Raw genomic sequence first — 12,720 nt, 5'->3', positions numbered from 1 at the left:
GCCTCCGGCAGGGCCGCACGCGGAGCTGAGCAGCGCGCTGCTGAACCGGCCTCCCAGAGGCCGCCGGTCCTGAGCCAGCACCGGGGACACAAACATCTGCCTGCTCCTCTCCTTCGATTCCTGATTTCCCCGACAGTCCCTACCCCTGAAAAGCCCAACACCTCCCACATATTCAAGCCCAAATTAATTCACTATAGACACAATAAGCTATTTAGTTCTCCTGATGGTGGTTTTTACGGCCATTCTGCTGAAAATATACCCCGTTACCTAAAGTACTTTCTCTGACATGACCTCATATTCCTAAAGCGCTGCGTCACCCCTCCAGCCCACGCTGGGTTACTCGTGTCCATCCAACTAAGACACCAGAAAATCTGGTGTTAGAGAAAGTGTAATTTTAAGTAATTGCGGGGTGTGCAAGGCCACTGTGGTGGTGCCTGGCTCCCTCGAACCGGTTCTAGTTCTCTCTCACCACCGTTTCAACCCCTCCTCACCCTCCTCTTCGGCTGGGCTTCTCTCAGCATCGCCAGGAGCACGTCTGGCCAAAAACGCAACGCAGGTGTCAAAAAGCCACCTCAAAGGCCGAGTAGCAAAGGGAACCCTGCAGCAGTAAATCCACAGCGCCACCTCTCTCTGGGGCCTCCTGCTCCTGCCACAGCGCTTCAGAGCACCCAAACGTGCGAAAAGCGATTAATGAACACAGCTTTGTCTTCGATATTCGGCAACGAGTTCCATGCTGTCCAGAACTGAGTTACTGTAGTTATGCACCTCCAGCTACTTCGACAGATGAGGATCAAAACACAGGAAAAAGCACTGCTCCAAAATATGAGATTTAAAATAGCAATGGACTTCACCGTGGGCAGGAACACGGCCGCTGGGAACACGAGCGTCACGAGGGGGGCAGGAGATGCATGAGCAGGGGCAGCGGGGCCCGTCCCACCAACGCCCCCGGCCGCACGCCGCGCTGCTTTAGGGCTTCTCAGAATATTCAAGAGAAAAGATGAAGTTCCCAGTCACCTCCCTCTACAGCTTCAATCTCTTATTCCCCAAATGACCAAATCTGCTTTTAACTATGATCAGGGTGTACCTGTCTGCGGCAGTGAGGATGCTCTGAAAGAAAAAACCCTAATTAAGGAAGAATTTGGCTCCCTACTGAGGAAAAAAAGCGGAGCGTAGGTGCCCTCCAGCAGACACGGCCCCACTGTCCCTGCAGCTCGGGAAACACAGCTGGCAAGAAGCGACAGCGACAGCAGCGTTCGGGGGCCACGGCACACGCACGCGGGCACACGGCCAAGCCACCGCGCCTCGCCGAGCAGCGCTGTCACCGCAGCACAATTAACACCACCGCAAACGACGGCACCTCGTCCCACAGCACGGCACCACTGCAACCCGCGGGTCCGGCGCGGGCGGCCGCCGGAGCCGCGCCGATGGCAAAGGCCGTGGCTGTACCTGAGCGCGGCGGCTCCGGGAACGCAGGCTCGACAACGGGAGCCTTAACCACCTCTACCTTCTCCTCCTCCTCTTCCTCCTCTGCAATGGGTTTCATTTCAAAAGTTTTGAGAGGGTGTTCGGCTAGAAAGAGGTTTGCACGTGTTAACAGAGCGGGACACACGGCGGCTGCCGCCGCACAGAGCGAGCGCAGAGCCCCTCCGAGCGGCAGCTGAGAGCAGCGATGTGGTCTGTAAACCCGGCAGCTGAACAGGACGTTTGTACGTTTTCTGTGCAATGATACAGCAGCCTTTCTAGCGCCGCCAAGAGGGATGAGCGGGGACAAGAACCACGAAGGAGCTTCGCAGGCGCCTTGCCCGGGGGGGACGCGCAAAGGGCTCTGCCTGTGAGCCTGGGCAGGTGCGGGCGCTGGCTGGGGAAGCCCAGGAAAAACACCCCCCGGCTCCTCTAGATACAAAACTACACAACAACTGGCAGCTTTAACTACCTGGCCTGGTCTGTCAACTTCAAATCTAAAACCTAAGATGCACAGCCATCGATCCTGGTGTCTGCAACGCTAGCTCGTGTTTCTACACCCGCAGGCCCTCCCTGCCGGGCCACGCTGGCGAACGAGAGCTCAGGGCAGTGCCGGGGAGACCGTCCCTCGCTTTATGAAAGCTTGGTCTGGGTTTCAAACCAGCAAAACGGTGGTGTTGAAACCACATTGCAAAAAAACAACAAAATCAGGGTGGGAGAAGGGAAGCGGAGCAGCACACCATGCGCTTGGATACGAGTTATCTCCAGCCCTACCGCAGCACAGGCATTCACTGTGTAAGTGACAAGGACTGCAAATATTTGACACCACCCCTGCTGCGATATGCTTATCAGTGTTCAGATATGTTGTTGTACCTACACACCTCTTAAGAGTATTAATACTTATTACCAGTACCTATCGGAAGAGAAATATGAGCTCCATGTAGCAAAATGGATGGCACTTCTCAAATCACCAAAAGAACCCAGAACAGGCTTAAAAAATGGCAAGCAGGCCCCAGGATGAAGAATTTCAGAAGCTTTACAAGAAGTTTCAAGACCAAACTTTGCCCTCTTCTAATCCACATTTACAAAGCACCCACCCTGAATAAGGACACAGCTCTCAATGCCAGCGCACCCTGAACTCTGCCCCAGCAGAACCACAGCTAAGGGGGTGCCGGGGCAAAGTGGACAAGTCTCCCAGAGCCGGGCTGTCCGTCCTCTGGCTGCAAAACTCTTCTTGCAAAAGAAAAATGAAAAAGAATGCTGCCAGGTTTGGTGAAACTTTACAGAACAGGCATGTAAAGGAGAGGAAAGGCGCTGCAGAAGAGTTGTAGCCACCACCACAGCTATACCTGGCTTCTCTCGGATCTGATCCGCGGGTTTTGGTTCGGGAACCTCAACCACCACCACCTCCTCCTGCTTCTCTTCCTCTATGGCTCTGAACTCAACTTTTTGAGTCGCACGTTTAGCTGAAGAAACGGGGCACACGTTAACGACTGCCCGCACGGCAGACGGGAAACAAGGCTGCAGAAGCGGTCACATTCACAGGCTGCTCTTTTCCAGGCTCTGCTGTCCGGGTGCGTGATTGCAGCGGGTTTTTTTTTACTCATCTGGGGCCATAACGGTCTGCAGGGCACAGTCAGGGGTACCCAGCAGCGCCGGGGCCCCTGCCTCTGTGCATCGCACCCGGGCGACCTCGCACGCCAGGGCTGCGAGCGCCTGGCTCTGCTCAGTCCGGACCCTCCTGTGCAAAGGCACCCCCTGACCCACAAAAAGGGGAGCAAGCTCAGCACCCCCTCCCACGGCTCACCCTCCAGCCTGCTCCCACCTGATGGATGTGCCACAAACTCCAACGCCAGCATCGCTTTAACCGGTGCTGGAGAAGTTTCAAACAGCCGTGGCAAGAAAAAAGCTCTCTCAAGGAAAGCTACGCCACTTAAAGAGCTCTGTTAAACAAAACAAATCCTACAATAGCTTAATTCCCCATTTGCTAAAAGGAAAATGTGTTGAGACTGAATGAGGAGGTATCTTCACAACCAGGGCTTTGCCATGAGCCTTCAGCACCCACCCACGTGCTTTTTGTCAGGCACTTCTTGCTGCTATGGGTTTGCATTTTATACCCAGATCTTATAGGGAAGTGAAAACTTCAGCTTTTTTTTTTTAAAGCAGGGCATTTAGAATCACAGAATCATCTTGGTTGGCAGAGACCCTCAATAGCAGAGTTCAGCCACTAAAGTGACTCGAGCACTACACCACGTCCCCAAGGCACCTCTGTGTCTTAGATGTCTGTGGTACCTAAGGAGCCCCGAGGCCCCGCGGCCGGCGGCGCGGGCAGGGTCGGCACTCAGGGCCGGCACCCACGGCCGGCACCCACTCACCTCCGTCCAGGCTCCGCGACGCCCGCTTGCTCGCCGTCCGCTCAAACTGCGGGGCGGGCCGGTCGATGAGGGCGCTCGCCTGCCTCGTCTGCGCCTGCGTCCGGCCGCTGTACCGGAATTTGGAGCCCAGCGCCAGGAACCTGCTCTTCGGGATGGCCTCGGTGGAGCTCAGCCTGGAAACCACAGCGCCAGTGCAGGAAGGGCAGGTGAAGAGAAATTCAATACAAACCACAGGACTCGCTGCATGTGGTTAAGAAAACAACTTGCTAGCAATAAACTCCACATCTGCACAAGCTGCAAGGCTCTGTCTTATGTATCTTACGAAGCAAAATCTGCCTAGAAAATTCTTGCAACACAAACACTCGAAGTCTCTGCAACCACTTCACTCCGAATTTCCGAAACGCCAAGGAGCACTGAAGCCGTGCTCATTTTCAGCAGCTAATCCATAGCGTTAGTTACCAAGGCGAGCCTGCCGTTCAGAAAACCCACCTGAAAAACGTGTGATGCTCAACACACACTTTCCACAGCTTCTTCGCTGCCCGGTAACTTGGGAGCTTGAATCCAATGGTACTTTCATACTGTTCTTGCTGTGGAAAATGTACGTTAATTAGGTATAGCAAGAAATAAACCTGGCAGGATTGCAGCTCCCAGCCCACCAACCTGTTCTGCCGCAGCACACGCTGCTGGTTTAGGAGCCGAACTCACTCCACGATGTGCCTGCTGCAGCCCAACTGAAAAGGTCTCTCTCTCCCTCTAAATACATCTGTTTTTTTAAGTGAGACAAAAGCCTTTGTCTTGCTCAGTTTCCAATAGAGGAGCTGATCCTCTCCCAGTTCCAGCTGTGAACCTCCCAGCGCCGTCCCCTGGATGCTGGGAGTACCAGACAGTGCCAGGAGATGGCGCTGGACGACACGCTGTTCAAACCGTCACCCGCCGTTCTATCGCTTCAGCAAAGTCCGCGTTAAGCTCGGGCAGAGCCCGCTAAGCCGAGATCAGACACGTCTTTGAGTGTAAAACGCCCATCAGAGAAAAGCCCGCTCCCTACCCCCACTTTGTTCTAGCGAAGCACGTGCGTCGGTGATAATCAAAAGGCAATTAAAGAAGACGTGAGCACAAAGAAGCCAGAACATACCTCCCCTGGCCGAATCTTAATAAAGAAGCTGCTGCGTTTGTAGGAAATCTTCAGGACTTTGGGCCAAGGGAAGCGGTTGATTCTCAGTTTATCCTTGTAAACCAGAAGGCCACTGGAACAGACTCCCAGGGTGATATCCACCCCCTCCAAGTCCTGGGAAAGAGGATGAGAACTTAAGCAGCGTCAGAGCTACAAAGTGCAGGTCTGTCCTCCAAACCACGCTTTTCCCCAGAGGCTCTCCCGGATCCATCGCCCTCTCTCCCCGCAGCCTCTCCCGGATCCATCGCCCTCTCTCCCCGCAGCCTCTCCCGGATCCATCGCCCTCTCTCCCCGCAGCCTCTCCCGGATCCATCGCCCCCTTTCCCCGCAGCCTCCCCTCCGCAGACCGCCCCCGGTGCTGTTTGCTCCAGGGGCTGCTCTGGGCTCTGCCCGGTTTCTCAGAGCAGAGCGCACCCTGCAGGGTCAGGGCACGGCCCCGCCTGCACCAGCAGCTCTGTAAAGCCTCCTGCGGGATGTAAATAACACGCAACCAGGAAGAACCACTTCTCTTAGAACACTTGCAACAGCACGTGAGGCATTGCTGTCGTGTGTTCGTACAGCAGCTGCTTTACTTCCTGCAGCTTTCAAAAGGAGCCTCCTGAAACGGGTAAACCTGCTCCTGCGAGGGAAGGATAACCCAGTCACAAACTGCACAGGCAGGTGCGCACAGGTCCATTCTCACCTTGGCTTGGTGGAGGTCGACTCCATACATAGAGAGCTTCTTTGCGTTCTCAAGGAACTCCAGGTCTGCTTGGGCTGGAGTCATGGACCTGCGGAAAGAGATAAAGGGCTTGTTATTCGCATAACTGCTGCTTTTAGGTGACAGAACGGACTTCATAAAACCATCTACTCTTTAGATTTTCTTTTGCTTCCAACACAAATTCGTGCCTAGATAAAGAATTATTAAATTGCTCTGAATGCACAAATTTGTGCTTGGAGACACCCTCATAAAACAGAGGCACCTGATTTCTGTACAGCTGCACGGACCCTGACAAGAAAGCGAACCATCCAGCGAGGAACTGTGCTGTGGGGTCCAAAAACCCATTGGGTGCAAGAAAACCCCACCAGCCCAGCCGAAGGCAGCGGGTGACGGGGACTGTCCCCAGAGACCGCCTGCCCCCAAGCCCGGCCACTGTTCTCCAAAGGCAATGCAAGAACGGCTGAGACCCCGCAGCGACGGGGGCAGAGCAGACGAACGGGAGGTTTCTGGGAACAGACGGCTCTGCAGGAGGGGCAACACGACAGCTTCGCTTACAGAACCATCCTGGCAATGGAAACTCTCATCAACCTGACTGAAGGGTCCTTGCTCAGGAGCTCCTGGCGCAGGAGGAACCTCTAACAGCTCTGCTGGGAGAGCATTTCGCTGTCTGCACTTCATTTTGTTCCCTGCTTTGACATCTTCCTCACTGAGCGCTCACATACCTCTTGTGTGCAGTGTAAATAGGGTTTTAGTAGCAGGAGATCAGGCAGACAATAAAGAAAATCCTCCAGGAGACACCAGGAGCAGTCCCCATCTGACACGTGCAAATAAAGCAGCAAAAGATGGAATGTGGTTTAAGAGTTTTCCCACTGAAAACCCTCTGACAGTTGAACGTTCACAGAACAGGGACCAGAAATTAAATGGGTGCATATTGCTTCTTCCCTCCTACAGGTTAAATATAACTACAGCCTCATACCTTGGAGCTTCCTCCTAATGAAGCCATGAATAATTCAGCAGTGTGATCTGTCACTTCCAGCACCGCTGACAACCTTTGACTCCAAGTCATGAAGCTTTGTCAGTGGCCCCGTCCTTTATTTTCCCCCATTTCCTCTCCTCTGAGTGCAAATGGAGGGGAATCAATCTAAGGCACTGATTTGTGGGGCTGAGAGAGGCGTTAACTGCAGACTGGGTCACAGCCGGGGCACACGCCACCCTTCCCCGCTGAACCACGAGTTCCCGTCCGGCCTCTGCTCCGTTCCCGTTATTGGTTCACAGGTCAAGGGGCTGAAGGTTTCAGTACCGCACACCGGTTTATGGATTTTTTCCCTTTAACACTGGCCGCTCTCACACAGCTGCTCCAACCCACGCGCTCGGGAGCAGCTATGAAACGAAGCTCAAAGTAAGATGAGGAACAGGCTCAGTGGCTGTGACCCTTTAATCTGGTACCAGGGGGATGTTGAGTCCTCCAGCCCCACCTGAACAGGAGACACCTGCGTCCACGCTGGGAAACGGGAGCAGGAGAGCCCAGGTGCCGGTTCACGCCGCCTGCCTCACCCGGAACAACTCCACACCAAAGCACGGGTTACTCACGCGTTGGGGGAGCAGAAAACCCCAACCGTGCTGCGGGCTACAGCGCGCACAGAGACGGATCTGCTCCGGTCAGACCGCACCCAAGCACTACTTACATCCCAAAGCAAACACAGATCAATCACTACGAAGGGCAAGGTTAAAACAAGAAAACTTTACATTTTCACATGAAATAAAACTCACTTGCATGGCTATACTGTTGAAAAACAGCAACTGACAGATTTTGCATCTGTTTGCTAAAAATATAATATTTTCTTTCTGCAGCAAGAATTTTGGCTTTTAGAAAGATTTTGTTACAACTTTAAAGCAACAGACATTTTTTAAATAGCTGATGTTCTCAGTAGATGAACATTCACACCTCACTGCTACAGCTTCTGTTGCCAACTTAAAAACTGGTGCAGCTGGAAATAAAAAGTTTACAACAGAAGCGGGGAAATACCAGAAAGCCCCGCTATCTCCATCATTTCAGGCTGCTCCAGCCTCTGTACCTCACCTGTATGTCTTATGGAGCTCCACAACCTTCTCCTCGAGCTCCTTTGTCTGGTTTGGGGCCAGTTTAAACTCGCCGATGTAGTCGGGGCCGTGCAGGTCGGGGTCGTAGTCCCCCAGCTCGGACTGGACCGTGTAGGAGCCCAGCAGCGCCAGTGTGGCGAAGGAGCAGGGCAGGCGCCCCGCCAGGATGTCCTGACGGAGCTGGAGGCACAAGTAGTACCTGGGGAAGACCAAACACTGTTTACAGAGAGCAGAGGGAAACTCAGGGATCACGCAGAATCCGTTTCACGCCACTGATGAACCCAGCACGATGCCTGTTTCTAACTTCGACCCCTATCTTTATTTATGGGGTAACGCTCCCATGGTAAGGAGCGTGGAGGAGAGGACACAAGGTCACCTCCATTCCGTAAAGGGAGCAGAGGACACATAGGATCAGAAAAACTCGGTTTTAAATAAATTTTGCTTTCCTATGCAAACACACACATGCCAGGATCGTAACGGACACTGCCCGATGCAGCTGGACTGCGCTGCAGGGCGAGGGCATCCTGCACGTTCACTGAAACAAACCAGCCCCCAGACACCCAATCTCCGAGCCGAACGACAGAATAACACCCAAATACGAACAATTCCCGCTCACTCTCCCAGCTGCAGCGCCTTCCTCGCCCAGGCAGCTCACCTGGTTATGTCCTCCGTCAGCTGCGCGGGATCGGGCGGATAGAACTTGACATTGAAGGTGAAGTCCCAGGGGCCTCCTGCAATCACAAAGAGCAGGCTGAGGAAAACAAACGCGCCAGAAGGGCTCGGTGACATCAGTGGGCACTGAAGGCTGGGGAAACCCCGTCTGGTCTCCAGAACACGGCCACAGGGTTGTGACACTGATTTCAATAGTGCTCGTTTGAGCAGATGGTATAAAATACTATTTCACTTATGGAGTCGAGACACAAGCAGGAGAAAACAAAGCAGGGCAGGCAAACACACGAGAATAAAGCACAGCTTGTGGAAAATAATGAAATTCCTTGCTAAGAGGCTAAATTACTCACATGTTCTTTCAGTGGTTCAAATTAAAAAAAGATTCATGACGAGGGGTCAGGCGTGGGCTCTGGGTTACGGATCAGCGCCGCTCCACCGCCCGACCCCACGTCCAGACCGGTGGTGAGGAGCAGATGTGCTCATCCACCCACCCACCGCCCACACCAGCACAGCACAGGTGCCACCCATCTCTGGGAGACACCAGAAGCACTGCGATAGGAACAGCTTCACAAGTCCAGACCTAAATGCTTTAATACAGCTTGTTGCAAACCTTATACTCCCTCTCCTTATTGAAAATAATCACATTTATCTGCAGAAAACAGTCCTGGCCAACTCATTAAGTGCTCTAAGTAATTGTCATAGTCACAACTCCTCCTTTAACACCAGTTCAAAATACTATTTATTTCCGAAAGAGAAGATAACCCTGCGCTCAGCTCGCCCGGAGCTGCAACTCAATCTCAACGGGGCGGAGGGGACGTCGCGTTCCGAATTCACTTCCCACACAGCGCCACGACTGGAACCGGCAGCAAACGCAAGGCAGCTCATTCTCGTTACACACAGTTCAAAACCAGCTATTCCAAGTGAACATTTTAGGGAGCAGAGGTTACTTAAAACCAGCATACACTGGTGTACACACATTCATAGGTGCATTCAGCATATACTCCAGTAAAATCAAACAACTTGCCATTTAACCATCTCAGGGAAACAGATTCCATAGCAAGTTGTTATTAAACTTACAGGCTGGATTTTACCTGCATGCTAAAGAGAAGCTGTTGCATTTTGCCCTAATCTGTATTTAATGACACATTTTACTCCATGCTCCCCCACAAAATCAGACGTCAGACAGTGTTTTACTTTGGTAAAACAGTATTTTGGTTTCAAGGCACTCAGATCTGCTCCTGAGAGGAAAAAAAAGCCTCTAAAATGTATTTAACTTTGACGCTGACCTCGTCTTGAACTAATTCAGTGCTAGCAGAGCTTAAAACACAACTCTGGAGAACAGCTGGTGCCTGCCCTGCTGCTCCTGGAGCCGTTTTTCATTCCAGTACCACCATGTGGACCCCAAACAGCCTGGAGCCCGCACAGCCTTGCTACAACACGCAGCTCTGCTTGGGCTCTCCAAATCTCCTTTGAAGTTCAAACGTTCCCTCCTCCAAGGGGAGATTCCCATTTCAGCACGGTGGCGAGGACAGGGCGGGTTTCACAGAGCACACCCGTCAAACCATGTTTTACCCAGGAAATTGCATTTTTCCTAAACTTAGAGCACCACTAAATCCTTAAGAAGAGAAAGGATGCAGAGGTTGCTTGAGCCCTGCCAGACGCCCACCTGAACCCGGCCCTGGGCCTCCCAAAGCCAGGCTTATTTAGGGAAGCAGGGAGAAACCACACACAGCCACGTAACACATTCCACTCACCGTGAACCTGTTTCTTTATCTCTTTGGCAGGATCCAGCCACGTCTGTAAGAGGATAAAAATTCACAGTTTAGCAGACGTTCCAGAAACACCGCAGAAAAGTGCAAATCACCAAAATATGGCAAAAAGGACGACATTTGACATGAACGCGGCCACAGAAACTGGAGGGACGATGCGTTTTTCACAACTTCACTGCAGTCTGAGGTCTCGGTAGGTGCGTTTCCAACCCCTCGCCTGTCATCAGCGATGGTTTTTAATGACCCAGTCACTGAAATACAACTGCAAGCGTCCCATCGCGGAGGCTGGGATCTTTTACAGCAGAGGGACACAGACTTTGTCTCTTTTCAGGATGACTCCAGCTTTGAGTCATTATCTCGGCTACAAATCTAGAAATGCATCATTCCCCCCCCCATAATTTTGGGTGCAACATAAGCCTCAACAAACAACTCCTGCTTCTGGCCGTGTGATCTGGGCAGCTCCCGGCACATTCACACGGAGTTTCCCTGCGCAGGGACCAGGGTTCGGCGCCCAAGGGGACGTGGCGCCCGCCGCCCTCCTGGACAGGCCACAACAAACCAGCCTCTTCGTTTCGGCAGCCCCGAGCAGCACTCGGAGCCGCAGGTGCCCCGAGGTGAGGGGATTAACCCACTGCACCCCCCGAGCTCGTCCGTCTGGACCAAGGGACACGGCGATACCCGTTTAGTGCTGCCTTTCATACGCTTGCCTCTCTAACCTGTGAAACCTGCCTCGAACAGTGATGGGGTGGGTTTTGCTTGCGTATTAAAAATCCACACTTGCAATCAGTAATTATTTAATGATGTTAACTAATAGTATAATTAATTAATGATATTAATTTGATGATATTAATGTCTGCCAGTCATAGTAAGTGATTACTGGAGGTGAAGCATGGGAATAGTCGGGATGTGGACCAATGTAACTGGTTTAAGGACACAAAAGTGGGCCCGATTTCAGTTCAGCACACTTCTGGCCAGCTTCACAAAGCAGTTCGAGCAACTGCTCGTGTTAAAGTGTAACCACGGGTTTAAAAGATAAGACACTGCTTGAGTCTAACCAAACAAAGACCTTAAACTGAAGCCATGAGTAAGAGTTCTGGTACGAAGTCGCACTGCTTGTGCACAGGGCAAAGCCTCCACCCAGAACTGCTCTCACCAAAAACGACGCCGGCGCCAGCGCAGCAGCTTGTACTTTTTTTACTAAAATCCACAGTCCTGTACGCGTTTATTCACAACTGATGACCCTCACAGCCCTTTTTGGGAGGACACGAGCAGGTATTTTAAGGAGAGCTCATGCAGGACGTGCTCTGGGGAGCTGATCCCCCGGAGGCGCTGGCGGCCCCGGCACAGCGCACCGCCGCTTACCCGGGACGTCGGCGTGTCCCACACGGCCAGACCGAAGTAGTCTTCCTCCAGCAGGTTGAGGTGGTCGCAGACTTTCTTAAGCAGCTCCTGCCCCTTGGCGTGTTTCTACAAAGAGACCAAAGGAAATCCTGGAGGCCGGGCTGGCTTTGTGCTGCCCCTCTTCACAGGAGGGGGAGAACAGGAATGTCATCGAGCATTCCTATTTCCTCCGCTGTTTTCTTCCAAACCCCTCAGAAGTGAACTGGCCCTAGGAACAGACACCCTTTTAGTCCGAAAGCACAAAGGAAATCACCCGAGGCACAAAACAACGGTAACCAGAACCAGCTAATTGTGTTGGAGGTTTTGCTAAAAAGAAAGTGCAGTTCCAGTGAGGCAAAACGAGCTCCACTAACGCATCGCTTGTGCCCGCACCTCTCCTTTCAGTCCCATCGGCACAGCACCGAGCAGAGCGCAGCCCTGTTCCACCGCAGGCATCCAGCCGGAAGGGCCTTGGTGCATATGCTGTGACTCTGTAGGTAACGTGGGGCATGTGTTACAGTCTGGATATTCCCCAGGGAAATACTGGACATATAGGAATTAAAAACCTTCCATGGCCCTCAACTGGAAAAGACGCCTGGAAGCACTCATTGTTCTTGTTCAGTATTTACAGGGTGGCTGCAAGGAAGAGGGAGCGTCCCTTTTTACAAGGAATTCCGTGGAAAAGACGAGGGCTGATGGGTACAAGTTATTTGTGGGGAGATTGACTGGGCACAAGAAGGAAATTTCTCCCGATGAGAACAACCAGCCACTGGAACAACCTCTCCAGGACGGGGTGGATTCCCCCAGATGGAACAGTTCTAAGATCCAGCTGGGCAGGGTGATGACCAGCTTGTCTAGACCGGGCTTGTGCTAAGAAAGGTTGCACCAGATGATCCTTGAGGTCCCTGGGACTCTGTGACTCCTGGATAAAGGCATTTGTGCTGGTCTTTGCCTACAGCTTTGCAATTCCTTCTCAATTCAGTGTTAAGTGCTACAGTAGGATTACACCGGCGTTAAAGCCAAGGGTGCTCGTCAAGTCAAGAGGGTCCCAGAGCCACGGCAGCCCCTCCTGATCCCTCAGGATCCACACAGAGA

The 12,720-nt window shown here is 52.6% G+C and overlaps 1 protein-coding gene across 38 annotated transcripts in view; it reads right to left on the bottom strand.

Moving 5' to 3' along the window:
- EPB41 (erythrocyte membrane protein band 4.1) overlaps positions 1-12,720 on the bottom strand; it is a 69,939-nt gene that overhangs the window by 21,901 nt on the left and 35,318 nt on the right. For 19 of the 38 annotated variants that reach the window (XM_071799237.1, XM_065856959.2, XM_071799239.1 and 16 more), the window contains exons 3-10: positions 11,608-11,712; positions 10,231-10,273; positions 8,463-8,538; positions 7,788-8,006; positions 5,690-5,777; positions 4,969-5,121; positions 4,326-4,423; positions 3,837-4,009 (exon numbers count right to left, since the gene is read on the bottom strand). In XM_071799237.1, the coding sequence (XP_071655338.1) occupies positions 3,837-4,009; positions 4,326-4,423; positions 4,969-5,121; positions 5,690-5,777; positions 7,788-8,006; positions 8,463-8,538; positions 10,231-10,273; positions 11,608-11,712 (955 nt within the window). Of the gene's footprint in view, positions 1-1,446; positions 1,570-2,810; positions 2,928-3,836; positions 4,010-4,325; positions 4,424-4,968; positions 5,122-5,689; positions 5,778-7,787; positions 8,007-8,462; positions 8,539-10,230; positions 10,274-11,607; positions 11,713-12,720 lie in introns of all 38 variants that reach the window. The other 19 variants (XM_071799242.1, XM_071799229.1, XM_071799228.1 and 16 more) reach the window with 2 other exon arrangements.

This window comes from Patagioenas fasciata, chromosome 25, assembly GCF_037038585.1.
Source record: "Patagioenas fasciata isolate bPatFas1 chromosome 25, bPatFas1.hap1, whole genome shotgun sequence".
Lineage (NCBI taxonomy): Eukaryota > Metazoa > Chordata > Aves > Columbiformes > Columbidae > Patagioenas > Patagioenas fasciata.
This window is presented reverse-complemented; position numbering and strand designations above follow the sequence as displayed.